The 26,029-nt window shown below is 38.5% G+C and overlaps 12 protein-coding genes across 12 annotated transcripts; 7 read left to right on the forward strand and 5 right to left on the reverse strand.

The window, feature by feature from the left end:
* On the reverse strand, positions 1 to 6,028 carry BATDEDRAFT_21645 (uncharacterized protein; the record flags this gene model as incomplete). Its single annotated transcript, XM_006675277.1, has 28 exons — positions 1 to 229; positions 325 to 508; positions 599 to 678; positions 770 to 894; positions 957 to 1,027; positions 1,090 to 1,177; positions 1,270 to 1,356; positions 1,428 to 1,570; positions 1,650 to 1,749; positions 1,989 to 2,083; positions 2,166 to 2,259; positions 2,348 to 2,470; positions 2,548 to 2,729; positions 2,787 to 2,949; positions 3,016 to 3,105; positions 3,220 to 3,330; positions 3,391 to 3,429; positions 3,533 to 3,646; positions 3,749 to 3,813; positions 3,886 to 3,943; positions 4,022 to 4,076; positions 4,140 to 4,277; positions 4,560 to 4,699; positions 4,785 to 4,860; positions 4,980 to 5,123; positions 5,235 to 5,407; positions 5,512 to 5,619; positions 5,750 to 6,028. The coding sequence occupies 28 exons, from the start codon at positions 6,026 to 6,028 to the stop codon at positions 1 to 3; spliced, it is 3,354 nt and encodes a 1,117-aa protein (XP_006675340.1).
* Positions 6,029 to 6,297: 269 nt separating this feature from the next.
* BATDEDRAFT_85793 (uncharacterized protein) lies at positions 6,298 to 10,851 on the forward strand (the record flags this gene model as incomplete). Its single annotated transcript, XM_006675943.1, has 18 exons — positions 6,298 to 6,400; positions 6,805 to 6,857; positions 6,963 to 7,174; positions 7,286 to 7,420; positions 7,532 to 7,612; positions 7,702 to 7,804; positions 7,916 to 8,120; positions 8,206 to 8,296; positions 8,371 to 8,789; positions 8,890 to 9,101; positions 9,180 to 9,455; positions 9,545 to 9,610; positions 9,698 to 9,910; positions 9,998 to 10,040; positions 10,118 to 10,194; positions 10,290 to 10,412; positions 10,546 to 10,656; positions 10,756 to 10,851. The coding sequence occupies 18 exons, from the start codon at positions 6,298 to 6,300 to the stop codon at positions 10,849 to 10,851; spliced, it is 2,619 nt and encodes an 872-aa protein (XP_006676006.1).
* Positions 10,852 to 10,903: 52 nt separating this feature from the next.
* Positions 10,904 to 11,182, reverse strand: BATDEDRAFT_8681 (uncharacterized protein; the record flags this gene model as incomplete). Its single annotated transcript, XM_006674976.1, has 1 exon — positions 10,904 to 11,182. The coding sequence occupies one exon, from the start codon at positions 11,180 to 11,182 to the stop codon at positions 10,904 to 10,906; it is 279 nt and encodes a 92-aa protein (XP_006675039.1).
* Positions 11,183 to 11,946: 764 nt separating this feature from the next.
* On the forward strand, positions 11,947 to 12,621 carry BATDEDRAFT_85794 (uncharacterized protein; the record flags this gene model as incomplete). Its single annotated transcript, XM_006675944.1, has 3 exons — positions 11,947 to 11,999; positions 12,085 to 12,273; positions 12,423 to 12,621. The coding sequence occupies 3 exons, from the start codon at positions 11,947 to 11,949 to the stop codon at positions 12,619 to 12,621; spliced, it is 441 nt and encodes a 146-aa protein (XP_006676007.1).
* A 295-nt stretch (positions 12,622 to 12,916) lies between these two features.
* Positions 12,917 to 14,871, reverse strand: BATDEDRAFT_9163 (uncharacterized protein; the record flags this gene model as incomplete). Its single annotated transcript, XM_006675024.1, has 4 exons — positions 12,917 to 13,342; positions 13,513 to 13,650; positions 13,734 to 14,085; positions 14,285 to 14,871. 4 exons carry the CDS (start codon positions 14,869 to 14,871, stop codon positions 12,917 to 12,919), a joined length of 1,503 nt encoding a protein of 500 aa, XP_006675087.1.
* A 214-nt stretch (positions 14,872 to 15,085) lies between these two features.
* On the forward strand, positions 15,086 to 16,288 carry BATDEDRAFT_85795 (uncharacterized protein; the record flags this gene model as incomplete). The annotated part of the gene is made up of 2 exons (XM_006675945.1): positions 15,086 to 15,451; positions 15,515 to 16,288. The coding sequence occupies 2 exons, from the start codon at positions 15,086 to 15,088 to the stop codon at positions 16,286 to 16,288; spliced, it is 1,140 nt and encodes a 379-aa protein (XP_006676008.1).
* A 617-nt stretch (positions 16,289 to 16,905) lies between these two features.
* BATDEDRAFT_84718 (uncharacterized protein) lies at positions 16,906 to 17,885 on the forward strand (the record flags this gene model as incomplete). The annotated part of the gene is made up of 4 exons (XM_006675946.1): positions 16,906 to 16,963; positions 17,054 to 17,276; positions 17,366 to 17,511; positions 17,620 to 17,885. The coding sequence occupies 4 exons, from the start codon at positions 16,906 to 16,908 to the stop codon at positions 17,721 to 17,723; spliced, it is 531 nt and encodes a 176-aa protein (XP_006676009.1). The 3' UTR covers positions 17,724 to 17,885.
* A 612-nt stretch (positions 17,886 to 18,497) lies between these two features.
* On the reverse strand, positions 18,498 to 19,452 carry BATDEDRAFT_6502 (uncharacterized protein; the record flags this gene model as incomplete). Its single annotated transcript, XM_006674866.1, has 5 exons — positions 18,498 to 18,672; positions 18,762 to 18,907; positions 19,040 to 19,124; positions 19,234 to 19,294; positions 19,401 to 19,452. Coding segments are annotated over 5 exons (519 nt in total), but the record flags the coding sequence as incomplete, so codon positions are not given.
* Positions 19,453 to 19,575: 123 nt separating this feature from the next.
* Positions 19,576 to 20,090, forward strand: BATDEDRAFT_85796 (uncharacterized protein; the record flags this gene model as incomplete). The annotated part of the gene is made up of 3 exons (XM_006675947.1): positions 19,576 to 19,685; positions 19,776 to 19,867; positions 19,951 to 20,090. The coding sequence occupies 3 exons, from the start codon at positions 19,576 to 19,578 to the stop codon at positions 20,088 to 20,090; spliced, it is 342 nt and encodes a 113-aa protein (XP_006676010.1).
* Positions 20,091 to 20,247: 157 nt separating this feature from the next.
* On the forward strand, positions 20,248 to 21,405 carry BATDEDRAFT_85797 (uncharacterized protein; the record flags this gene model as incomplete). Its single annotated transcript, XM_006675948.1, has 5 exons — positions 20,248 to 20,359; positions 20,445 to 20,521; positions 20,633 to 20,793; positions 20,942 to 21,035; positions 21,163 to 21,405. 5 exons carry the CDS (start codon positions 20,248 to 20,250, stop codon positions 21,403 to 21,405), a joined length of 687 nt encoding a protein of 228 aa, XP_006676011.1.
* Positions 21,406 to 21,638: 233 nt separating this feature from the next.
* BATDEDRAFT_36412 (cyclin-dependent serine/threonine-protein kinase CDC28) lies at positions 21,639 to 23,364 on the reverse strand. The gene is made up of 6 exons (XM_006675792.1): positions 23,166 to 23,364; positions 22,907 to 23,027; positions 22,727 to 22,808; positions 22,347 to 22,562; positions 22,066 to 22,244; positions 21,639 to 21,939 (listed from the first exon to the last, which is right to left on the reverse strand). The coding sequence occupies exons 1-6, from the start codon at positions 23,357 to 23,359 to the stop codon at positions 21,844 to 21,846; spliced, it is 888 nt and encodes a 295-aa protein (XP_006675855.1). The 5' UTR covers positions 23,360 to 23,364; the 3' UTR covers positions 21,639 to 21,843.
* Positions 23,365 to 23,579: 215 nt separating this feature from the next.
* BATDEDRAFT_21654 (uncharacterized protein) lies at positions 23,580 to 25,969 on the forward strand (the record flags this gene model as incomplete). The annotated part of the gene is made up of 7 exons (XM_006675278.1): positions 23,580 to 23,643; positions 23,780 to 23,824; positions 24,451 to 24,480; positions 24,578 to 24,705; positions 24,786 to 24,939; positions 25,033 to 25,245; positions 25,320 to 25,969. 7 exons carry the CDS (start codon positions 23,580 to 23,582, stop codon positions 25,967 to 25,969), a joined length of 1,284 nt encoding a protein of 427 aa, XP_006675341.1.
* Positions 25,970 to 26,029: the final 60 nt, after the last annotated feature.

Genomic DNA, 26,029 nt, shown 5'->3' on the forward strand with positions numbered 1-26,029 from the left:
TTATTCTTTTGGTGGACATGGTGCTTTAGTTGTAAGTTGGCGATCAAAATGCTGTATCAGTTGTCTGTATCCTCTGCATTTGGTGCGATTCAGTGCTTCACGGAAAAAGTCGACGAGATCTGGATGCTCATCCAACAGACTTATCAGGGTTGCAGAGTCTAGTAAAAGTGCACCTAACAAAAGTGCCAGCTCAACGAATTCACCCTCTATTGAAGCCTTCATTAGAGCTCTAAAATCAATTCAAGCAAAAGTAAAAATTAGTTTGCAATGTTTTATCCAGACATGTGCAAGTCACAGTTGAATCAATAGATTGCAAAGTTTTACCTGATCTCTAGTTCTCTTCGATTTGCCGGTTTACGAGTAGTTTGGCGGCTAGAGGGTGGTGGTCGTGCTCGGCGACTAGCAGACAAATTTTGAGAAGGCTCGGTGTCATTTGTCAAGGATTGCCCCTGTGCCTTTTGCTGCCACGTCAACCGATACGCTGAACTCACAACTGCATTAAACTCGTCTTCAATAGCACCAATGTTAGTACAGATTTAACATGAGATCTATGCAATAGAGTCAAACAATTTATGCATGCTAGAGATGCAAAACATACTTGGAAGACCCAATGAAAAGTGTTTATGCAGTGCCATAAGTGTGGCAAACCAATCAAAAATCAATACTTTTGTCTTTTCCCTATTATTGGTACCAAAAGTATTAAAGCTACATCGTCAATACTCGCCGTACAATGATAGCCAGCTTTACGTGTCTGAATCAATCGACATACCTTTCAGTCAAAAGCCAGGCTCCAAGATCAATCTGAAACAATGCAGCAAAATGACCCAAGTCGCGATACTGCTGACTCTCGAGAATCGTTTTAGTCTGATCCTTCACCAATTGTTCAAGAGCCGTCTACATACATGTGTTAGCAAAAAACCACAAGGCATAGATCAACTTAGCCAGCTTTAAGTTACCAAATCAAGTATATCAGTCACGCTCGACGCATCATCATTCGCTGTCTCTTGCATCATTGGATGCTCACCAGCTAATTTGTGTTAAATACACTGCACATACAGCAGCTCTAAAATAAAAAATCCAATAACTTACCCTTGATGCTTTTCAAAAAACGCACTAATTCAGAGCCAGTTTCGTAATCTTTAAGATCAAATGATTTTTTTAGCAATTGAATTGCTAGCTGTAAAATATGCTCCAAAATCATCAGTACTCGTCAAATGAAAAATGTTGCTTTTCAAAAACAATCAGATCATTACGTTACGTCATTCGTACCTTGGTGCTAACGGATGATGATCGAAGAGTTTGTATTACAATAAGGTAAGATGTGGCAGTTCCGAGCAGACCTTCATCCAAGCATGTCTATACTTGTAGAAAAACATCAGCAAGCCAATCCAAAAAATAATCAAATAAATTGTTTGTGTCAACTTTACCTCAAACATGGTGATGGGATCACCAACAGCAGCGAAAAAATAATTCCACATTGCCATTTCACTTTTGCGTGCACAGTTTACAATGATTTCCAAGCTTTTTGGAAATCGTTTAATAAATCTGACAATCTGCGTTAAATGCGATTCTAGTTTATAAATAAAATTACAGCTCAGGGTTTGATATTTGACGATTTAAATTGAATAAACACATCATTTAGAACCTACCAATACCAACAGCTGTAGATTTCTTTTGATCAGACTCGGAATTATCCTCCAGTACTGTATGCAATAGCACTTCTAAAGAGTGGCTGAAATACTCCAGATCCTGATAATTGGAACAAAAAGTAATGGCTTTTTGCTCCAAACTGAAATAGAGTTAGACCAAGATACACCATACCGGAAATATGTAACAAAATCACGATCAAGAAACATATGATATTACCCAAGCATTAATAAATGTCTAATGATAAAGTGAAGGAACAAGTAGCTCTGAAATTCAAAGGTCAGGGTTAAAGCTACAATTTATATTACACCAAATATAGCATTCAAGGTAATGATGCGCACCTTTGTATCCGTGCTGAATTGAGAAACATCCAGCGTGGAATTCAGCGAAAGTTGTTTTTCTATTCCAACCAACAAGCCCTTTTGAATCAAAACGGCTGTGTAGATACAGAAAGTCTATGTTAGCACTTAGTTTCGTGAGAAAATCGGCATAGTAATACTTTGAACATTACAACACACTTAATGGATAAAAATCAACACTAATGTCCAATGCAGTGTCTAGGAAGGAATGATCTGTTCCTGCAATGGGATCAATAATTATGTTTGTCAAAATCTAAACATTAAAAAGTATCCATGCGTAAGTAAAAAACTATTGATGTTTTAAAATATATCAAATCTAAACTGTCATACACTGTTCATACCTTGACGGTGCGACCACTAAATGCCCACATGGTATTTGAAAACTCCTCCACTTCATCCTCATGAGCAGAAATCCAAAAATGCTCAGTGTGGCTTGCAATTTTGATAGCTTCCCAGGAATCTCCCTGAAGATTGTACACCCAGAAATGTAAAATGCGTTAAAATATACGCTCTTTGTATGTACCAGGCTCAAAATACGTACTCTTTTTGAAATCATATGGAGTGCACCATTGCGTAGTATGACAAACGGATTATTAGTCATCGTCTCAATAGATATCACCCCTGGCGGAGGAAACCTTGCAACAGCTTGTACAATATCACCCCATCCGCTAATTATATCTTGCATAGAAAATGCTTGCTGAGGCTGAAGTTGCACTCGCTGGTCTACAATTATAATGTCAGATTTTATAAAATAGATTCAAGCGTGGTTTTGAAATTTACCTCCTGGTAAAATATGGATCGAAAAATATCGAACTACGTGGTCTGCGCAATACAGCAAAAGGTGCGAGTCTGTATTATTCATTGTAAGAACAGGATGCTGCAGCTTCTCAATATGCAATATCATTGAGTTGTCCAACTTGGTGGTTCTTGAAAAAACGCGAATCTACAATTACAAATTAGCACACTAATCAACATCTACATACATGACAACCCCAAATCTCAAGTTTACCTCTGAGCTATAGCTAATCACATCTTGACAAGCAACGATAAGCATGGAACGAAACCACAATATTCCTCCTTGAACTGTAAACCCTTGTTCCTATATGATTAAACTCGATTGTGAGCACCATATTTTAAAGGACTGATGGCAAATTGACTGATATTCCATAAACCCGCCAAATAACCATACTACTGAATGCAAGTTCAACACTACCTGATGCTCATTTCCAAACAACTTCCATTTTCCAGAAAATGTATTATAGTGTGCTAATCCTCGTTTACCTGCAATTGCAATAAATTTCCCAGAGGAATTCAAAGAAACATACTGCATATAGAATGTAAGAGTGCATTTTAGTTTATGAATCTTGGTATAATCAAAACTTACTCGTATTGGCCAATTATCTGAAATATACACGTTTGGAATCTAACACCAGTCAGCAATCACATCAGCCAATGCACCATTATAAATCAAAATCAGTGATAAATGTGAGCTGCTTAGAAACATCAAATTCATTATTGCTACTTACTTGAATGGTTTCCCAACCCATTGGGTCAAGACTGGTTACATTTGTGTCGCTATGAAGTCCCTCATACATTAGCAAGCGATCATCCAGCAGTAAACAGATATGTCTGCTGTTGCTCTAAAATCATTCCACAGCAAAATTTTGATCAGATTCAATTCAAAACAGTACTGCCAAATGCAATAACTATAAAATATTCGAGGTGGTTTAAAAATAAGTTACCCAAGAATCACAGGTCAAAATAGATGCCTTGGCAAATTGGAGAACATAGATGTCTGATACAGACTCTTGAAAATCATACATATAGTGTTAGTTTTATTTGCTTGCCAATATTGATCGGACTAATACATGACATTTACCTTTTTCAAAAGTCGATGATGGCAAAATAAACAGATCGTGACCGCTTTCGCTCCAAAACTATCCAAAAACAACAAGTCAATCAACAGTATAATTTTTGTCAAGCAAGCAAAAGGTTGATCAAAAGCAAACACCTACCAAGTCCTGTGTACCAGTAAAGAATATTTCGTTGGTGTTGCTAACGATTCCATCACTATCAAAATAAATGATTACATTAGTATCAAAATGCTCGATAAAGCTATGCATTAGTACTTACGCGGAATGAACAAATGTATCTTCTGAAATGGTGCTCATTAAAAGACTTCCATATACACTCCAGACCGACATTCCGCCATATATCCAAGCAACAGCAAGCGCATATCCATCCTGTGTCCAAGAAAGAGCAGTGGCAACACTAAGCGAGATAGGTATACATTCAAGACATGTCAAGACACAAACCAAAGTAAGACTTCAATGGCATATAAATGCATGATTGATAAAAAGGATATGAGTTGAATTATTTCCTGGCATAGTGATGGCCATAACATGAGACTGAGTTGCCGTCAAAAGATCTTCGGAAAGCTCAAACACATAAACCACTCCCCTATACCATTGATTGAAACAGAAATATGGTCAACTCCACAAACAATATTTGATTCAAAATAAGCCATCATTAGAAAACAAAAACAGTACTTACTGCAACGTTCCAACAGCAACTAAAGTAAATGTCGGATTAAATGCTATCGACGCTGCAGGAACGCGGTCACCATCTTTATTGTAAAAACAGTATCCAGTCCATTTGTGTTGCTGATCGGTCTGGGATTCCAATATGCCTTGCTGATCATACACAAATAAATAGTGTTAGATACATATTGGCTAATGATAAAAAGTCCGCCTGTTTGATAAAAACAATGATTTATACCATATCGCCGCTAAAAATAGATCGCTGACCAATATAAGCTTTTCCCTCGAGAGAAACAAATCCAAACAGTTGTCGACTAGGATGCGACACAATTTGAACAAGAGCTATCGACGTTAAAAATGGAACATATCACGTCATTTGTAAGCCTAGATTGAAAACATTTGACTAGTTATACAGTTGTAGTTTTTAAAGTACTTGCAATCATTTTTGTCGAGAAAAAAATCCAAATCCTCCAATGAGATTGTTCCAGGAATGTTAACCTCGCCCGTCCAATGTAAAGAGAGGATTGAGGGAGGATTGTTTGTACAAATAAGAATGTCATCATCAAGTCCGATTCCACTTTAAAACCACACAATATCAGATCTTTAAATTAGTCGCATGTTCAAATCTACAGCATACATAAAAAACCACCAAAACATGAGTAGAATCCTAGTTTAGAGTTGTTCATACCACTGCGTTCCAGAATCAATCTCCAATGCCATACGGAATCGTAAAATCCGGTTTGTAGTAGATTTACTTTCGCCAGGTCCTGATGCCATATGATGCGTTGAACGAAAATGGTATCCAAACAATGGAGATTCCAGCTCAACGACATCATAAAAATGCAAGAAGCCTTCATTTGTCTAGTCATAATCAGACAAAATCCACAAGTTAGCAACCGATCTTGGCTTCATAACCCGTTGCAGTAATAAATATTAAATGGCTATTTTAGATATAGTTTCCATACCAAAACGACCAATGTACTGCCATCTGGTTTCCATAGCAGATCTACGTTTTCGCCATCTTCCCGTACTGTTTCTAATGTTCGAGTTACTTTTGATAGCTGTACATCCGGCTACACAGTCCAGATAGTGTTCAAAGCCATGTTAATACACAAGAATTGGCACAATTCCAAAATAGATTCTGCATTCACACTCCAATGCTTGATGAAATTAAGTCGGACCAGTGTTAATATTCAACTGTACCCTGATTGACCAGATGGACACTGAATTGAAGGTAATGGATGCAAATAAGGATGCCAACGGACACTTGCGAATGGCCAAGATGGTTGTTAATGGCTCGTTTCTTGTTCCTTTCTGTAACTCGTTGTTCTTGGAACTATCATGAGTTGGATGGTTGTCAGAAGTATTGTCCCGATTACTGTGATGATTATCAGGCAAAACAGTGCCAGAAGTAGTAAAGCGACAATCAGGCTCAGCCAGTCTTTCAGAAAGTATGCGAGGAGTTCCTATAGCAAAATACATTTGCAGATTATAACGTAGCCAACTCTTGGGTTGAGATCTACGAGTAAAACCAAATTGCTTCTCGATTTAGTCTTTAAAGACTTGAACTCATTCATCGTGTGCAGACAATTGCTGATCTTGAAACTAAAACATTTCATCAAATCGCATTATCAGGCTTTCTACAGCGTAACAAGTGTGTGCATGCATTGTTGACTCGAACACTTGGTTTCCAGGCTCGACTCGACGCGACTTTCCTAGTCTTCAAGCCATTCATCTTGTAAGAATTCACAATGGCTATGGAATATCGTCATACTATTCAGGATGCACATCCAAAATCTATCATGTGTGTTCAGTACAACCCATTTCGTCGAGAAATTTATACAGGCGGAGAAGGTTAGTTTCAACCTTGCACAATGTGTGAATTACCTGCATTATCTATACCTATCTAGTCAAATTCATATACAGTGCTTGTTACCCTCAATTTGTTTATTTTATGCATGTATGGTACCAAAAATACTGATTTTTCACTAAAATATATGTTTAACTACTAGATTCGGTCATCAAGGTATGGGAGTCGGAATCAGGAAAACTTTTAACATCTTGGATCAAGCATCTTGGATGGATTACAAATCTGCTATATTGGTAATTCAAATGAGACTTTTTTAATAATGTACAATCTATAGAAACACCTTTATTGGAGGCTGATGATGCATTTTGGATATTAAATTCTTGTATTTTAATTTTCATATTTTGCAAAACTAGCAAAGAGGTCAAAGTATTGTTTTCTTGTTCTATAGATGGTAGTATAATTGCATGGGGTCCCAATGGAAAAGTCCTGCAGAGAATCCAGGTATGGCTTTCTATCAAGCATGTATTGTGGTTGAAGCATCTATGTGCAATTACCATTAACATATCAAGCCAATCATGCATGCCGTTTGATTAATCTTTAAAACAGACTGGGACGCCAATATATTGTTTGGCTTATAATGCGCGAAGGCAGCAGCTAATGGCTGGTCAGCATAAAAAAGTCAGACTTTTTCAGCTACTTAGCAGTGACGATAATCACGGAACAACTGACATTCTTGAACGACGAAATGTAGTATGCCTTGAACACACAGATGTTGTAAGTTGCATTGTATCTTGCGAGGGGCGATTTTATTCGGCTGGGTAAGCATGCATCAAATTTACAGTGTATAGATCACCACCAAGTATAAATCAGGTTGATTAGTATAACTACAGTATTGAAAAGCAACTCTAATTTGACCATGAATATTGTAGATATGATAGAAAGATCATCATTTACGATGTTCCTCATCATGGAGATTTAAAGCTGCGCGTTTCCAGCACAATCAAGGAAGCACACGATGCAGCCATTTCATGCATGATATTTGGAAAGGATGCCGACAATAGTTGGTAAATATACAATCATATACTCATTATTGTGCAGACTATATGAAATGAATCGAGTCGACTATGATTGAGAAATTAACATTCAAAATGATTTCTCTTGATACTATTCTATAGGCTAATCACAGGATCTTTTGACAGAGTAGTTAAACTATGGTCGTTGGATGGTAATCTTATGCAAAGATTTGATGGATTTAGGTATACTTGCTTTGACCCCACACTTGATACTGACTTCAGCTATTATGCATGCTGACCATTTGGCACTACTCTGATCTTTATATTTTTAGTGATACGATCACTTCTTTATGCTATGTCGTTCCAACGCAAACTCTATGGGTTACTGCCAATTCCTCTATTCCAGTAGTTTACGATCCACGTAGTGGAATTAATGTACGTAAACCATCTTGTTTTGCCCATTAAGCAAGCAATCATTTGTAGTATTTAAAATATCAATAAGCAATGTGAATCATTCAACTCAATATTTTTATCACGTATATTTAGGTTTCAGATTTTGTTAGAACAGACGATGAACGATTCCATCCAACCGGTGGAACATTTTCATTCAAGCATCTAGTGTTTATTCCAGAAACTAATGAGGCAATTGGTATCTCAACTCGTAGATCGTTAGTTATTTGGAAATACAATTCAGTGGCTCCTTTGACAGTGCTTCCAGGACACGCAGATATTGTAGAATGTCTTACTTTTAGTACGAATTCGACTTTTTATTATTGTTATGTTGGTGCTAGCTTCATTTATTTGTATGTATTCATTTAATATTCTTGCAATTGTAGCATCTAAAGAGCCGTTGCTGATATTTAGCGGAGGCGATGATGGCGTAATTAGAAAGTGGGAGCGTCTTCAATTGAACACATTCATGTATAGGTATGGCTTTGATGATGGTTTGAAAATTCATAAGCAACCTGTCTAAACGCATGCTTGGCAACTTGAATTTGTAGCCAGGAACTTCTCATGCTACCCAAAGACGAGTTTATAAACGCGCTGGATATGAACGCAGAGGAAAAGGACGAGTCTAATAAAAAACGCAGCTATTCGTTGCATCATAAGAGCTTTTTCAAACGATCGTCGCGAAGAAAAGGTTTTGAAAAAAAACGGGTGACTCGAGCGCTATTAGATAAAAGACACGCTGCGCCAAGCTCTGCACCTCCTTACCATAAAATGCAGACAATTGAATCAGAAGCTTACGATTTGCAATCAAAATCTACCTCTTCAAATAAAAGAGGTAGTTTAGCTACCGTCTCCGCTGGGTCAGAAAGTTTTTCCAGCAAACCCAAATCAGTACGACCAGGAATTGTGTCATTGCTGTATTATGAGGAGCTTGATGTACTAGTTTCAGGGTATGAAGACAGTCGGATATGTAAGATTTAAATGTATTTTTTAATTGGTGTAATATGTAATCCAGCCCGAATGCTTGCTGATTTGAATTTATCACTTTAATATGATAATCCAACAAATAGGCATATGGGGATACAATGAGGAAACTATAAAATTCACTCCAGAATCGACGGATCGTGATGCGGCAGATGCTACAGTCATAGGAAGCAATCAGCTAGGAAGTGACAGCGTGTCTAACCGAGTGGCAGGAATGGCATTAAAATTTACATTGTTGAATCATCGAGATTCTGTAACAGGATTGGTTTGCTTTTTTTTGGATGCAAAGCATTGGATGGTAATGTGGATTTTAACGTACTTGTGAGCCATTTTAGGATGTTGAACGTTTGACTGATATTTGGATTTATATCTCTAGATAAGTACGGGTTGGGATCGCCGAATATGTATATGGGATCTACAGAGCGCAAAATTGCATGATGTGTTTCGCAATAGTCAGTATCAGTCCATAAACTCTGCTCGCGAGGAGCTTGCAGCTGATGGTATTATTTTGTCACTCGACTACAGCCACGAGAAAAACACAATCGGATATGCATCCAGTGATAAACTTGCATACATTCGAAAATTTTCACCAAATGGCTCAGAAATGACGCTGGTGTGCGTTTTGCAGGGTCATGAGGCAGAAGTAACACAGGTAGACATTTATTTTATAGCATCAACTATTTCGTATCGGTGTAAACCATTTAGGTTTAATATGCTTGATTTCTAATCAATATAGTACAGATTAAATGGCATAGAAAAGAAAAACAATGGATTACTGGCTCAGAAGATCGCACCTTGCGTATATGGGTAAATGTGGTTTTAAAGATACTTGTTCATGGCAGTAGTTATATCAATGCATTTAACAAAATCTCGATGTTTTTAAATCATTGATAGACTGCGGACGGTATTCCATGTCTGCGGGTAATTAACAATGATGGACCAATAACAGCACTATGCATTGACGCAATAAATGGATGCTTAATCACTGGATCGCAGGACAAGGTGATTCGTGTGTTTGATATCGACAAGAAGGATGAGATTGTCCAAAAAAATATCGGTCACTCTGATGAAATTCGTAGCTTAATTCACATTCCCGTTCGTAATCAGGTATAATCATTGAGTTATGTATGCCATGTTGAAGAAAGACCAGACGTACATGGTTTTGCTTATACCAACAATTGATTTCAACTCTAGTACGTATCGGCTTCATGGGACAATACAGTTCGAATCTGGAACGGTAATGCAGATGTTAAAGTTTGAATCAGGAAATGCCAATATTTTGACCAAAACAATACTGTTTATATTTTATACTAGCTTATCTCAAAAAAGGACAGCGACGCATTGCCGCCAAGGCAAACATGACCTTTTACACTGCTGTAGAGGAAGAAGAGGTAATAGAAAATCATATCGGTATAAAAACACAACTGATTGCTACTACTGATTACATGTACTACTCAATAATGTTTGGCCGGGACAACCCCTTTAGATACAACCTACATTTTCCGAAATGAATCCGTTGATTGTCCCCAAGCTTTTAAGTAAACCTATTTTTGCCAAAGACTTTGTACTTGAGAAATTACCTGCAAAAGACGAAGAGTATGTCAACTCGGTAAGTTTTTTGTTTTATTGGTAATGTACGTATCCATAATATCACTACCGATCTCATGCTAACTAATCCCGACAACCCATATATATTACCAACACACCTCTGGACATTGCGATGTGTACATTTCTACGAGTAGAGCGATAAAACTGTCATTGAGGACGAATTACGACAAACATTCAACGATCTGGATATTGCACTCAATGCAGATGTAGGTATTTATGATATAAACAAGATCAATGCTGACGTGGTATATATTACAAGAAAGCTACAGAAACTAATACAGCGCTTTTCACAACAAATACGATCTGGTTTGATGAATGGACTGACCACTTGTGTTTTCTATTAGCAAAAGCTTGGGCATGGTGGACAAAAGGGACTAGGAAAGCCTCGTATCCAACGAGTGCTCCCAAAGCGAAAACCATCAGAAATTGTGTCCAAATAATAATAAAAGTTGCCGGTAAAGCAGTAATAGGTTCCACCAGTGTAATAAATGGTTACTTTGATGCAGTTGAGTTTTGATCTGCCGTGGGTTTTTTGGAGCCAGGAGCGTTGAAACCCAAGTTAGCGAAATCATCCTTCTCCATCAGCCCATGATCCATACGGCAGGACAAGTACAGACGAGCTAATTCACGGCACTTCATAGTTTCTCCACTGCTGGATCTTACACAAGAAATGTAGTCCCTGACTGCAGCTCCACACACTCCATCCAGATCCATGGGAAATGCACCTCGTTCTGGTGCAATAGCCTTGGAAAACACTTGCCAGCTACACATGTGAAGTGTTGTCAATATTCATCAAATATGTACACTATAGTGTGTATACTAGAACCACATGAATATAATTTGTTACCTCGATCCCATAGACATAACTGCAACAATTATAAGAGTACAGTTGTATTGAAAGGAAACTCGAATTGAGTGCAAACTTGAACAAATGGTTTGAATTCAGTCAGTAATGAAAAGTATGAAAGTTTTATTATTTCAACCCAATCTCATGAGTTAAACCTATTTTGACAGCATCAAACAGGCTGTTGTTGCATCATTCAACAATGTGGATTCCCTGTTCGTAAAACTGCACGATTGTTTTAGGTTTGTGTAGACTCTAGGTGAAATGCTGAAGATCGTGTCAGGACAAGATCAACACCAAGCTCAGCAAGCAGTCACCACTATACTAGATGAGTGACATTGTCATATATGCAATCGACAGGATCAGGCTGTTGAGAAAACTGGCCGTGCCAACAAATTAGATTGTCATCAGAACACACAAGACACGAGCGATAGTTGATTCTGCTATTCAAACCAGCAGTTGAACAGTCTAGCAATATTTACCAAAGAACAATATCAAACAAAAACCAAACTCGACCATACAATTGTAGTTGAATGAATTTCATGTAATATCGTTTCAAACACATGACGATGATAATTATTGATAATTTTACATTTCTATTTATTCACATTTCTACTTTGCTAGTCATAAACTTGCTTGGTTTGCTGTTGATTCGTCTGGATATAGTTGCCGATACGCTGCTATTTTGATTATGAGTGCTGAAGAGCAACCGGATTTAGAGTTGTTGTTGCATGTAGAGTCCATGTAGGTCCCCAATATCCCTTACATCTCAATAGATGCTGAATCTTTGTAAAAGGTGTATTCGTATTAATTATGCATCAAACGATAGGTTTCAATCCAGTGGATGGGACGACGGATATAAGGATGGAATAGATATGGGATTGCTAGAGGGCCGTATATTTGGAAGCAGAAATGGATTTCAGTTAGGGCATGAGGCTGGATTCTATTGCGGCTTTGCTAAACTATGGAAGCTTGTATATGCTCATCAGACAACAGAAGATCGTACATTACCAGCAAAGTAAGAATGAATTGTCTGAATCCAACACTAGAGTAGTACGAGCCATTTAAACAAAACGGTTTAAACGAGTCTAATAATACACATCGGATCTAGTTATCATATATCAAGATACTGTGTTTACACTTGATTGACCCATTCATATATAATAGGGCATTGAAGCAATTGGATCATCTCAGTGACGCTGAATCCAAATTTCCAAAAGAAAACCATCCAGAATTGGATTTGCAACTTGAAATTCAACGGCTGCGAGGGAAATACAGAACAGCAACCTCGCTTCTAAAAGTATTAAAGCCTGGATTTCATTCTGATGCCTTGCCCACTGGTGGCAATCAAGGAATTTCTTTTTGAAACTACTCACTACAATAGATTTTTTTCATCCATTTTAAAGTACATTGTCATAGTATGGTAAACATTGAGCAATTAAACTATTCCATCGCTTACACTTGTATAACCTATACTTGGTTCTATGATGCCGATTCTCGTATGTTCGCGTATTTCGGATACTCCAATTATAAAGCAAAAGCAATTAGTCTATTATTGAATATAAGCTGTTGCGATTTATTGATCAAATTTGTAAATATAGCATTGCATGCAGCTGTCAATCGATCCAGACTTTGTTTCAAGTAGAGTACAATAAAGGCATTCAAATAGTGAATTTCCAACGGCCCTCCAAAAGACCTTTGGATGTATCTACCAGTAGGATTTCTCTGCGACTAGAAACATAGGCCATTTTATCTAAAACCAATTGTTTTGTCTTGGACACGGTGGTGGGATCAATCGGTTGTTCAATCAGTTCGGATAAAGCCTCCACTGCCATCTCCAGATCTGATTGATTGTCTTCAAATAACTGAGTGGCATTATTCCGTACAAGATAATAGGCAAAACAGTAGGTCCATTTAAGCGTCATTCTGGATAGTTGTAAAACCTCCACGGCCTTGTTAAGAAATTGCACTTCAATCCAGGAGAGTTCTGAAGAATCTTGCATGTGGTTCATCTTTTTCTCCATTTTTTCAAACAGTTCTCTATCCAACTTGGCTGACTGGTCGTGGTTGGCATAACGATTGTAGTACTATCAAGACCATTTAAAAGACATGTCGTGGGTTAGCAAATGAATCAATACGTCAATATTCAACAACATACAATGGCCACAAATACATAGTAAAAAGGATTCCATGTGCTAATAGCTGGCTATTTCACTGGTTTAAACAAGATTGATTATCAGTCATTCTAGCAACTCACATGAAGATAGCGTTCCAATGCAACTCTTGAACGAGCTTGTGCATCCCTAGCATCAATTCCACTCTTTTCTTCAAAGCGATTGCAGGAGTACCAAGATGTTCCGTGTTCTGACCATGGCCCCATACATACCCAGCAAAACTAAACAAGATACACATTCGATTAGTGGCGATAATAAACATATATGCGTGTGGACAGATTAAGCTTGAATCAAGTGACGATACCTCATGTTTGCACTTGCGACATGTCATATGATTGCAGCCACCAGCTTTTTCTATAGTGGTTGAACATTTTATACACTCCTTTGTGTTGGCAGAGATCCAGTTTGCTGTTTCTGAGTCGTCTTCGCATTTTTTGATCCAAAACTTGACGATATAGCATATGCAAGGTTGGTGATTAGGCAAGCTACATCCAAAGCAGAAAGTATGACCACAGCGGCAAGTAACGGCAGGAACCAATTCTTTTAGTTGATCTTGATGGACTTTGCACTCTACAGCATATTCGCAATTTGGAGCAGGACACCATTTTAGATAAATATTGTCGTCAACGTATGTGCGCATTAGCAGATCCTGGTATCTGATTAATGCAAAGTCAATATGACAGTATCGTTAGCAGAAGGGCATTATAGCCATGAATACAAAGGAGATGACAGGAGTGCCATTATGAATCTCAACGGAAACAGCAATCGATATCCATGACTAGATAGCATGAATGGGCATACATCCAATATTATAACGAACGAGAATAATAGCTACCACAATAAAAACGTACATACTTTTGATAAATAGCAGGAATGACAACGGATTCGACTACCTTTTCATCAACAATAATGCAGCAGCCTGAAGCGGGACAGCGAATCCGTCTACTTTCGCCTTCTTCAGCAATTTTCAGAGTCAGATAATGACGGTAGCAATCAACACAGAAGCGATGGTGGCAGGATAAGGCCAAGGTCATTAACCCAGTATCGTTGTTGCAGCAGATATCACATTCAAAGCCTTCAATGACAGTTGGTTTGGGTTGTTGGGAAGCATCCATGATAACACCAGCATCGACAGCGACCTTGTCACAGTCATCCATGTAGGACTCGATGAGTCTTTCCTTATTCCAATGAAAGTGTCTAAGCAGAGTGGCAGCAATAGCAGTACAACAGCCCAATATACCAGAAACCTGGACAATCTCTGATTGCTGAAACTGCAGGATTTCAGCAGGAGAATAAACGACAAAGTCGGTATCATAAGGCTTGCGGATCTCTCGCTCAGCAAGAACAGGCAAGAAGTTGGCATCCTCGTCGTCAAAATAGTCCTCTTTGCCGTTATCTTCGTCATCAAAATCGTTCAAATCATCCAATGCATCCGAGTCCATCATATCATCATCATCGAGAGAATGGGTATCAACGTGTCCCGACATGGACTATCAACTGAGCTGTAGTTGTTGATATATTCAATGACTGGATAAGTGAAAATCCGAAAGTCTAAAACCAAGGATTTCGACAGACCCCAAACGGTCACGATTTTAGAGTCCAGACCGGATTTGACTTGCTAGTCATCGCATTCTAGCCAGAGCGGAATTTAATCTTATGGATATCAACCCAAATGGTTGGACTTGTTCTCGTCTGGCGATGCATCTCGATGGATCTTGTCTTGCTTATTTCACACGGACTTCTTTAGACTACTTTCCAAACAATGAATTCATTCATGCCCATTTATCCCCTCCTGGAGTTGTTTTAGTCATTGAATCTATCCTGCATGTCCAGCATCAGCCTACATCTGTAGATTCGCATCAATCACAACGCACTCTATTGTTTCGTGGTCTGGTTTCTGCTGCTCCGCTGCGTTTTGATTTTATTGCTCGACGTATCATTCAGTTCAAAAACAAATTCTGTCCGTTGCCTTATCTGCCCTTCCATTTGCTTGACGAGAGTGAAAAATCGCTGATTAAAATGGTACTTGGCTAGATTGACTGTACTGCTGTTTTAATCATGTTGATTTGCTAATGCATTTATCAGTACTCTTCTCCACTACAATTTTGTCGATGGCCAACAGCATTGCCCGAATCGCAGGACTCTCGGCAATCTCCAAATAAACATATCTCGCTGGAAACTCCAATTTCCTTGGATTCAACTCCACATTATACTCTTCGTTGTCCGAATGTGCTTACTGTTCAAACAGTAGATCGTTTGGCTCAATTGACATTGGACTCCCATTTATATTCCTTTCGTGTCACCTTTCCTGCTTTAGTCGATGTCTTGGATGGTGCATCTCAACCTTCTGTCACGCCGATATGCAAAAAGTATAGCTATCTGCCTATTACCCAATCATATTCCATCTATGATTATCCAGATTGGTGCAAACCTGCTCTTGATTTATTATTACAGCGTCCAGACAATGACTCGAAGCATCAGTCTGGTCTTTCTGATTTTAGAAAATACACTCCAGTACAATTCCCAACTGCCGCACCCGGAAGCATATCTCTGTCAGCAACGCTCAACTCCCAATTCTTGCCTTGCGCCGATACTACTCAAACCAAACATGCAGATTCTGCCGTTGTTTTACAGACCAAAGAAGCCACGTTTCGTGTTTTTCCCACTTTATCCTCTACTCGGGGCGATTCCAACTTTCGAGTCTTCGTTGTCTGGGAAGATGACGGCACCCTTTTTCTCACTGACGATCAACTTGAATTTATGTATATGCTTGATTATGAAAGTGCTTGTGAATCACAAACGTTTGTAATCAATAGTCCGCCTCCAGTCGCTCGCCATCCAGTTTCTAAACAAGTGTGAGTGGTGTATTGTTTTATCACCGTATTCGCGTAAAATGCAACTTATCTATCTTGGAATATACAATGGTCGAGTGCTCGTTGATTTCCTACTACACATTGACGGCCTTTTCAATTTTTCCAGAAACAACTCCATCATATGATACCATGAATCAAACTATAATTTTGAATTTCCTTTTCTTCACTTGACAGTCATACACTGCACGATCACCAGATTGATCCATTGTAACTCAGATATTGGGTTTGACTGTTTTGAATCAAATTTCACTTTTTGTATCCTGACACCACATATGTGATCGCGCTCTAGTTCAAAACAAAGGGTGCAGGAATGCAACTATATGTGCCAATCACCACGAGAAACACTAGTGAACTAAGGGATTTAAAAAACAATGCTGTCCAGTAAATTAGGTGGAGACTAGATGTTTATTATACATTGGCACTGCTATTTAATGGTTTATTTTACGTGAATACGGTTGTAATGTGTCAAAGATTGAATATTCAATCACATTTATATAATTTTTTAAATGATTTATTGTCGCATGTGTTTGACTAACGCTATTTGTAAACAACAGCTATCCACTACAAAGTATTATTTCGACATGCATCGATCTGTATTACAATATGCTCAAATTCGATTGTCCTGTTCAGGATGTAAATCATGTCAATCCACTCAAATCTGGTATATATTGTTGTAATTGGACTAATGTATTGAATCATCATATAGAGTTTTTAACCAAAATCCAACTTGATTCGTTTTTCAATACATCAGAAAATAGTTTAAAGTTGTCATCGGTTGTGCATGAAACAGTCAGTGTACCCCATTTAGGAATGTTTACATCGTATTTAGACGGGCGAGTATCGGTGCTTTTTGTAGATCGTAGTATGTTGGAAATGCGATATAATCCAGCCAATTCGACTGGCATATGCAAGATACTAAGTTCTGATGGAGAAACGGTCATTGTTCGACTTGAGCGACCATTAGGTTATATCAAGTAGGTTACATATATTTTAGTATGAACAGCAGTGGCTTGTTGGTGCTGGGCATCAACTCAATACATCCTTATTATATATGTTTTAATAGCTATATTCGACCTGCAATGGAATTCTTTAAATGGACCTATTCAGACCATCAAACTCGCAATGCACTTCAGTCTAAACGCACCGAAATCAACAGCATAGTTGATACCATGCGTCAAAGATCAAACCAATTTACCAGTCGTTTACAAGGTAATTCTAAATTGTACTGTTACCCTATTATTACAAACTCAAGTTTAAAAAACAGAGCAACTGATTTATACTTGCATGACTACTGATTAATCTGTTTTATTCGACAAGCTATTTCAGATAAAAGTAGTTCAAAAACAGGGACCGCTCAGCAAACATACCATAGGATGATTACAGATACTCAACAGCGCATCAAATTATATCTATCAAATTGAAACCATTGTTTTTTGGACAAGCATTTCAGCTGTTGCTTAGCAATCTGGTCTATCGACGTTGATGATTACCAGAATAAGAGCGGTCATATTTCTGTCCACACGCCATATATAGATTGTGATTCATACAAGTGTGTATTTAAATAAAGTTATATTGTTAGTCAACTGCAGCATCAAATGATCATCACAACAACAGTTTAGGGCAAAGTTGCCAAATGATGCATCAGAACAATGGCATACCAAATTTCCGCGACCTTTTACTTGTCGACCCTTGGCATCTTTATGAGTACTAGAATTTCGGATGGGTAAATGATTTGATCGGGAATCTTTTTCTCGATGAAGAAAGGATTTGGGCTCTAGCCAACCTTCCGGTAAAGGTACAGCATGAACATCCTCGATCGGTTCTTCTGATGGTTCCTTGGCTTTATGATCTAATTTTGATGCTTTGTTTCTCTCAGTATCAGGTGAATTGCTGCTATTATCCGAGTCATCGTTGCTATCTTTGGATCGATGTGACCGTTTTTTGCTGGATTTTTTAGATTTTTTAGAATGGCGCCTCGACTTTGATTGTTTTAAAGACGATCGTTTTCTAGATTTATGTCGAATGCTGCTGGATTCAGAGTTGCTATCAGAATCAGACAAGCTACCTGATTCTGAACCAGAAGAATCAACATCGGATAAAGTTTTCTGTTTTGATTTCGAGTCTTTGTTTGATTTGGTCAAGTCAGATTCGGGAATACGAGAATCTGTGGTAGGTTTTGCAGGCGCAACACGCTCAAGCTCACCACAGTTGGAGATCAATACAGTTGCGTGAGGACGATCTTTTTTGTCAGTTGGAATGTTTTCAATTTTCCTAAACAGCTTTGTTCCCAGCACAAGGCGACCAAACACAACATGCTTTCCGTCTAGATGAGGTACAGGCTTAGATGTAATAAAAAACTGTGATCCATTTCTATTATACAAGTTTATAAGATAAAGTATAGTTTAGTGGATATCAACATAGGTAATGGTTCGACAGTGTTTTTGAAAAGGAATACATACGTTCCAGGTCCACGATTGGCCATAGAGAGCAAACAAGACTGATCGTGTTTGAATGTCAAGTTTTCATCCTTAAACGGACCACCATAAATAGATTCACCGCCTGTGCCATCACCTTTTGTGAAATCACCTCCTTGAACCATAAAGTCCTAAAATGTATTGTTATAGCAAGTTGGTTGGGTTTAATGATTGGGGTTTGGAAAGCCGTTGGTTGTATATTGTGAAATACTATTAAATGTATTTCATTAAATCTGACGTAGACAACACCAGCCATAGTATACCTTGATAATTCTATGAAATTTGCTTCCCTTGAGCCAAAGCAGTGTACCATTGGCATTCCGACCACGTTCACCTGTGCAAAGTGCTCTGTGAAGATCAGTGGATGCAGGATTCATTAATCAGTAAAGTGCATCAAGATCAAAATCAAAATACAGCTGACAGGTATAATCATGTACGTATTGAGAGATTCAAGTACCTAAAGTTTTCGGCAGTTATGGGAACTCTATCGGCAAAGAGCTCAAAAACTAGACGACCGCCTAATGCAGTATATGAATCGGACAAGGTAAGATCCAATTACAAAAACCGGTTAAAAATGTCAATTCCAATTACACCAGCATTGATGGCAGTAATAGCGAAACATACTTTTGATGCCATCGATATCAATATCCAGAAAGCAGCGAGGATTCGATGCCATAATGCGTGGAATGAGTCGAGTGTTGGATAAAGTGAAAACAATTGAATAAGCACGTGAAACGCATCACGTGAAACCAAGTGAGTTGTTGTGCTTGCTGATGGATCGAGTTGAACCAACACAACAATGGCCGATGTAGATCGGGAAGGGAGTACGCTGAGAGCTCGTAAATCTACTAATGAAAAGCATGCAGTTGCTTCTACTCGATCCACTCACAGCAAGCTGAATGTTTCAAGGTAAGGTGCTCAATCATGTGTCAATTCAAGCTATCTGTTCATTTGACTACACCAAGTTGCATGTATACTAACACTGATTATACTGTATAGATCTGCAGTATTCAACTTGGTGTTTTTTTCGATCCTAGTATTTGCTGTCCCTTTAGTAGTCTTTTTCTATGGAATGAATCATTGGTTCCAGGGTATGATTGCATTATAAAATATCATTGTCATCTACAATGCATTCTGAAAGTGGTTATGCTTAACGAATCTTGTTGGTTTTTAGATAATCCGACACTTGCAGGCATAGCAGCAGCACTATCAGCAAATGCAGTGGTGATTCTGTTTGTAGTTGTAGCCTTTTCAGAGAGCGATGAAAGTGACAAGAATGATAGTATCAATAATAAATCTGACAAATCCAAATGAGTCCAATAGCCAAACAGCAATTAAATATGTTCAAGTTTCTGCAGAGAATAAATCCAAACTGCTTGTTTTCCATTGGACGATCTGTAGATCCGTTTAAAGTGTAAAACTGTTCAATACAAAGTTTGTCCATTGAAATTGTAGTTTTGTTTTGCAAGTCATGGCCAAGTCATCGCATGAAGGATTGAGAGAGCGCAAGACAGCAGCCTCTACCAATGGCACTGCTGATACTACTGCTGATTCGTCGTCTTCGATGTTTTTAAGCAGGCGAGGTATTTTAGAAAGGACGGTTACTAGAAAGATATTCTATTTATGGAGTCATGGGCTTTAATCCTTTATATGGTGGCATAACTGTAGCACATTCAAGCCCTACTGTAGTCAACCCTTTTGTTGCCAACGAGCTGCGTCATGCCACTGCAGACGCTGTGAAGCAGGTTCAGTCTGTTGCTGTCATCCACAACACCCTTGCATATTGACTCTGTTTTCATCTAAACAGTTTGTTGAAGGTGTCTTGGTCGTACTTTTACTAATATGCTTATTTGCAGATTTTGGTGGATGACTTTGGGTTTGTGGAAGATCACACCATCTCCAATGTTCAGCTGATTCTGGGCTACGTTTCTAGTATTTCCATTATTGCTGGATCTCTCTATAACTTTCTCGTGCCGTTTCATCAATCTATGAATCTGCTTTTGGTTTCCATGGCAATGTGAGTAGTGGAACTGGTATAGACCATGTTTGGATCTACTGAAATACCGCAAGCTTTGACGCGCAATCTAAAACTGGCTGATTATCAAGCTTTAATATTTTACATTGCTCTGACTCAGTTTTTCATGCTTAATCTAAACTGATTGTAGATACGTAGTACTGAATACGGCACTTTCTGCATACAACCTGCTTTTTGCCAAGGATATCATGTTTGTGGGTGTCAGAAAAGATCACACTGGTGCTGTAAGTATTTTGGCTACATTCCGTTAGTGTGTATTACTTTGCTTCAGGCTACTTGAGTGCATGTAGCTTATGTTGTACTCGGACTCATAACCCTCTACCTCGTTGGGATTTGTTTCACTGAGCTTAGGGTCCAGATATTCACTTGGTGATCCGTTCTAAATTTGAGAAATACTCTGAAACGTATCTTCTTAAATTCGGCATCTCTAAATTCAAAAAAGGCCATCCTCAAGCAAAGTCTGGTCCAGTTGCAGAATCTATATTGGAGAAACCATACAGTGCATGGTTTGATGTTGATGGCAAGTTGGTTCCAAAACGCTTGTATGAAGATATCGCCAGAGTAGCCAGTCGTAACCAGCTACATTTGTCCTGAGCCTTTTTGGACAAGTATCCTGATTCAATGTTTAAAGAAGCCGTGTATAAGATGCCAAATACATTGCTTCTTTGTTGCACTGATTTTGATTCAAACCATGCCATTGTTTGTAATTCTTTTTGATATACTCTGCCCATATTATAAACCGGGACCAAGAGCATTATATATTGGATGGTCCACTAAAGTGCAGCATGTCATCACAGCGGATACACTCCAAGTTCCTCAAAACTATCAAGAGTGAGAAATTACCAGTTTAATTCATTACGTGAATAGTAGAAAATCATGCTGTCCCTCCCAAAAGAAAAAGCCGTACAAGGTCTATTAGTATGGACGAGGGTTGATTTCGGTTTGATCAGTATCATGACTAATTAGTGATCGAGCAAATCTCCAAAATTGGAATAGTAAAAAGACCAGGTGAAAGCATGATGAAAAAATAGTCTAGGCAGATGTTGTGAGATCAACGTCCTTGAAGTAAGGATGGTTCATGGCTCGCTTGGCAGAGATACGTGCTGCGGGATCGTATGCAAGCATTCTCTGCAATGATGCATTACAGTGAGCAGCATAATACAAAAAGGTTAATTTAAAATACTGTAAACCATTTGGAAATCTATGCTCTTGGTGATACTACTAGAATTCAAAAATAAAAAAACGTAGTTATACCTGAAGTAGATCCAACCCATCCATATCCAAGTTAGGTACAAGTTCAGTCATGGACTGTGGAGACCAAGTAGGGAAATTGGGTTTATAGTCGGGAAGGGATGAGAAACCCGGCCACGTAGTTTCGGTGGGTGTTCCAAGTGCTCGGAAGATGCGAAAGATTTCATCGATTTCAGAGTCGCCTAAGGTTATGAGTTGGAATGCATGTCAGATTTTTGATGACAGTAATATAATTCACATCTGGCATGATTCGGCCTGAACCCAAACAAGATCAAAGTTTCTACCTGGAAACAAGGGGTGTTTAATCACCATTTCAGCGAATATACAGCCAACACTCCAGATATCGACAGCAGTAGAATAGTGCTTAGATCCAAGTAAAATTTCAGGAGAGCGGTACCATAATGTAACAACTTCGTGGGTATATGTTCGGAGAGGAATACCAAATGCACGGGCAAGACCAAAATCTGCGAGTTTGAGCATGCCGTGCTGATCAATAAGTACTGGGAAATGCACATTTGGAAAGTCATTCAGCACAATTCATTTTAAAATACAATTAGTTTAGTAATTAGAAAGCACAAAAGTATAGAGTTAATTTGACAATTTATATACGCCATAAATTTCTTGGATCTGCAACAGCACAGTTTCGGACATGTCGATTACTTACAATTTTGTGGTTTCAAATCACGATGCAAAATCCTATGGGCATGGCAAAAAAGCAGTCCATTGACCAGTTGGTAGAGGTAACTCTAAATAGTACAGAATATGTAAGCACAAATCAGTGGATACTCGTGCACAGCTACTAATGCCGTGATATTGGTATGTACAAGATCAACTCGACAACTACCTTGACTAGACTTGGTGAAAGTCCGACTGGCATGGTTGTATCCATATATTTTTTTAAATCCAGATCAAGAAACTCGAAAATAAGATACAGCTTAGTATCGTTATGAACAATATCAAGCAGTCTAGATGTGAATGACGATCAAATCAAAGAATTATTGAAAGGCTCCAACGAAACGCAAGATGGCCAGACAAACAATAAATCCATGATTTTATAGACCGAGAATTGTAAAGTCATGACACAGTATACAGCAAATAGTTACTTGACAATATTGGGATGCTTGAGTTCTTTCAAGAGGGAAATCTCACGGATGGCAGTGGACGGAACACCCTCGTCCTCGGTTTCCAGTCTAATCTTCTTTAAAGCAACAGTGTCTCCAGTGTTTTTGTCTTTTGCTTTGTAGACAACCCCGTAGGTTCCTTCGCCAATCTTCTCCATCTTGTCATAGTTGTCCATGATCGTCAATAGCAACACGAAGCTGGACAAGAAACGAACACTCGACGACTTATTCCAACCACCAAAAAACACGGTGTGATCGCTATTTTCATATCTAATTCACAGCCCAAAATCAATCAAATAATTTTTTGTTTTTCCTGCCAAACCAACAAAGCGTTAAGCCAATCTTGGTCGGAATCAACTGTTGTCATCTCTTCAATCCAATTGCCATTCACAAATCATGTCAAAGAAATCACAAAAGAAGGGCCAAACTATGGACCTGAGCACTTTTCTTTCCAACGAAGGTATTGCATATACACCTACCACTGTTCAGATTGGAAACTGCCAATGATTTTTCGTCTTATTGAATAATCCATTTATACAATCTTCAATTTTCTCAATTGCAATCACTGACTTGAATCGCTATTTTGTTTATTGTAGAATATGGTGACTGGGCCGATGATGTGCAGGACCTTCCTTCTGCTCGTAAGCTTTTTATGACATTTATATTTTCCCATTCACAAAATTCAACAATGTTCTCTCGAGGCTTTAGTGTATTGGGATGCAGTCGTTGGATATGCATTACTATATTTGAATCACCTTGGTTCATCAATCTATGGCGTGAATATACAGCATTTGGTTAGCTGTAGCACCATGTCAATTGTTTTAAACGCTCATGGAGTCTTTAAATTTGATATTTCACAATATTTTTGGATCCGTCGTTTGGTTGATTCAAAAATTCATTAAAACTGTCTGGTTTTTTTGATCGTTTTGCATGCTATTGATAATTTCATTACTGCTATTTACTATCCCGTTGACACTTTATATGTTGCTGATATTTGGGTTAAACGAGACAGCTTGTGCTGATCTGGCCTATTCTGCTTTACTAGATTTGAAAATACTAACGTTTACTGATTTAATCTGTTGATATTTACACTATACCTAATTGAACGAAACCCATTTCAAAATAACAATTGGAGATATTAGCGGCTGCTGTTGCAACTGGAAGCAATGGAAATGAATGTAGGTTGAAAGAATTTACTTGACAAGCAGTTTGAAATGTGTGATTCTTTTCTATACTTGCACTAATTCATTGTACTTTAATCGGATAGATCCCTCTCGTGGCTATGAATCTCGTGAAGGTAATTCGCTCATGTGTGCTTTCAGTCAAATGCTACGCGGCTTAGCCCTTTTATATTTACAGACTATATCATCACGATTTGGTTATTGATCTTTTAGATCGCTATGGTAACAGCCGTCCAGAGCTTCCTATTCCTACTAAACCACCCTTTACCGTCAATATGGGAAACTTGAGCTATGATGTCTCAGAGCGTGACATTTCCATGTTTTTTGGAGATGAAATTAGGGTCAGTTTAACATAGTTTTGAGTTGCTTGGCAAACCATTAAATAATTTAAAACTAACATGAATGTACTTTGTATATTTAGATCAAAAGCATACGTCTTCCAATGGGTGAAAATGGTCAAAGTCGTGGATTTGGTTATGTTGAATTAGAAGATCATCAATCAATTGTTGCTGCTTTGAAAATGAGCGGCGAGCAGTTTATGAATAGGCCTGTTCGCATTCGAGTGGTCGAAGATGGTAAATGCTATATAGGAGTGCCTCTTGATGTGGTTTAAAAGTAATTCCAGCATTGTTGATTAATGACTTTATAAATATTGGATTTATTTTTAGGCAAACGATCTACCGCTATAGAGGAAGAAAAGTTTGGAAATAATTGGCGTACATCTATGCGTGCTGCTGAGCCTGTAAGTCAATCGTATGGATTTAGTGGTGATCGTGGGCGTAATAACGATGGTCGTTCAAGCTACGGACGATCTACTCAAGACAGTGATTTTTCTTCTCGCGTTGCTTCCACAGGATGGAGAAGCAGTACCACTGCTCCAGGTTAGAATTTTGTTGATTGTGGCATAAGGTTTTAACCAACTCAATTGTTTAAAATTATTAATGTTTTTATCAAGCTCCATTACCTACTGGTTCATCCATGAATCGTCGTAAGTTTGAACCTTCTCGCACAGCTTCTGATTCTGGTGATACAGCTACCAAGGAATTGCCATCTGCTCCAAAAAAGCCATCAGCAAATCCTTTTGGTGCGGCCAAACCTCGCGATGAGGCGGAAATTCAACGACAACTTGAAGAACGTCGTAAAGCTCGTGAGGAAGAAGAGGCTGCTGAGAAAAAGGCGGCTGAAGAGGAAAAGCTTAAGCAAGAAGCACAGGCTCGCGAAAAAGCCGATGCAGCTCGCAAAATTGAACAAGATCGTGCTGCTAAGGAATCAGAGACTAGGAAGGCTACTGCTGAAAAGAAAAAGATAGATGTAGCTGCTGAACTGCCTACCAACTGGCGAAAGAAGACGGATACCACAATCTCACCTGCTACCGAGTTTAAAGCAAAGACAAAAACAAGCATGGGTGAGCACAAGACTCGTCATCAAGGCTCATCTGTTGACACGACTGCCGAGTCTAGCTCATTGCCTATTAAAAAAAGCGAAGGCCGTTCTGGGCGTCCACATTCAGGTGCATCTGCTAGTCGTGGTCCTATCCAGCAAGAAAAATCAGCCCCGCTTTCAGTAAAGAATGTATTTGATGTTCTTGGCGACCAAGATGATTAGGAGCTACATTCATCCATTCCCACTCTTTTGTTTTATATCTTATTAGTGATATCTACGAGT

The sequence above is a fragment of the Batrachochytrium dendrobatidis genome (assembly GCF_000203795.2).
Source record: "Batrachochytrium dendrobatidis JAM81 unplaced genomic scaffold BATDEscaffold_1, whole genome shotgun sequence".
Lineage (NCBI taxonomy): Eukaryota > Fungi > Chytridiomycota > Chytridiomycetes > Rhizophydiales > Batrachochytrium > Batrachochytrium dendrobatidis.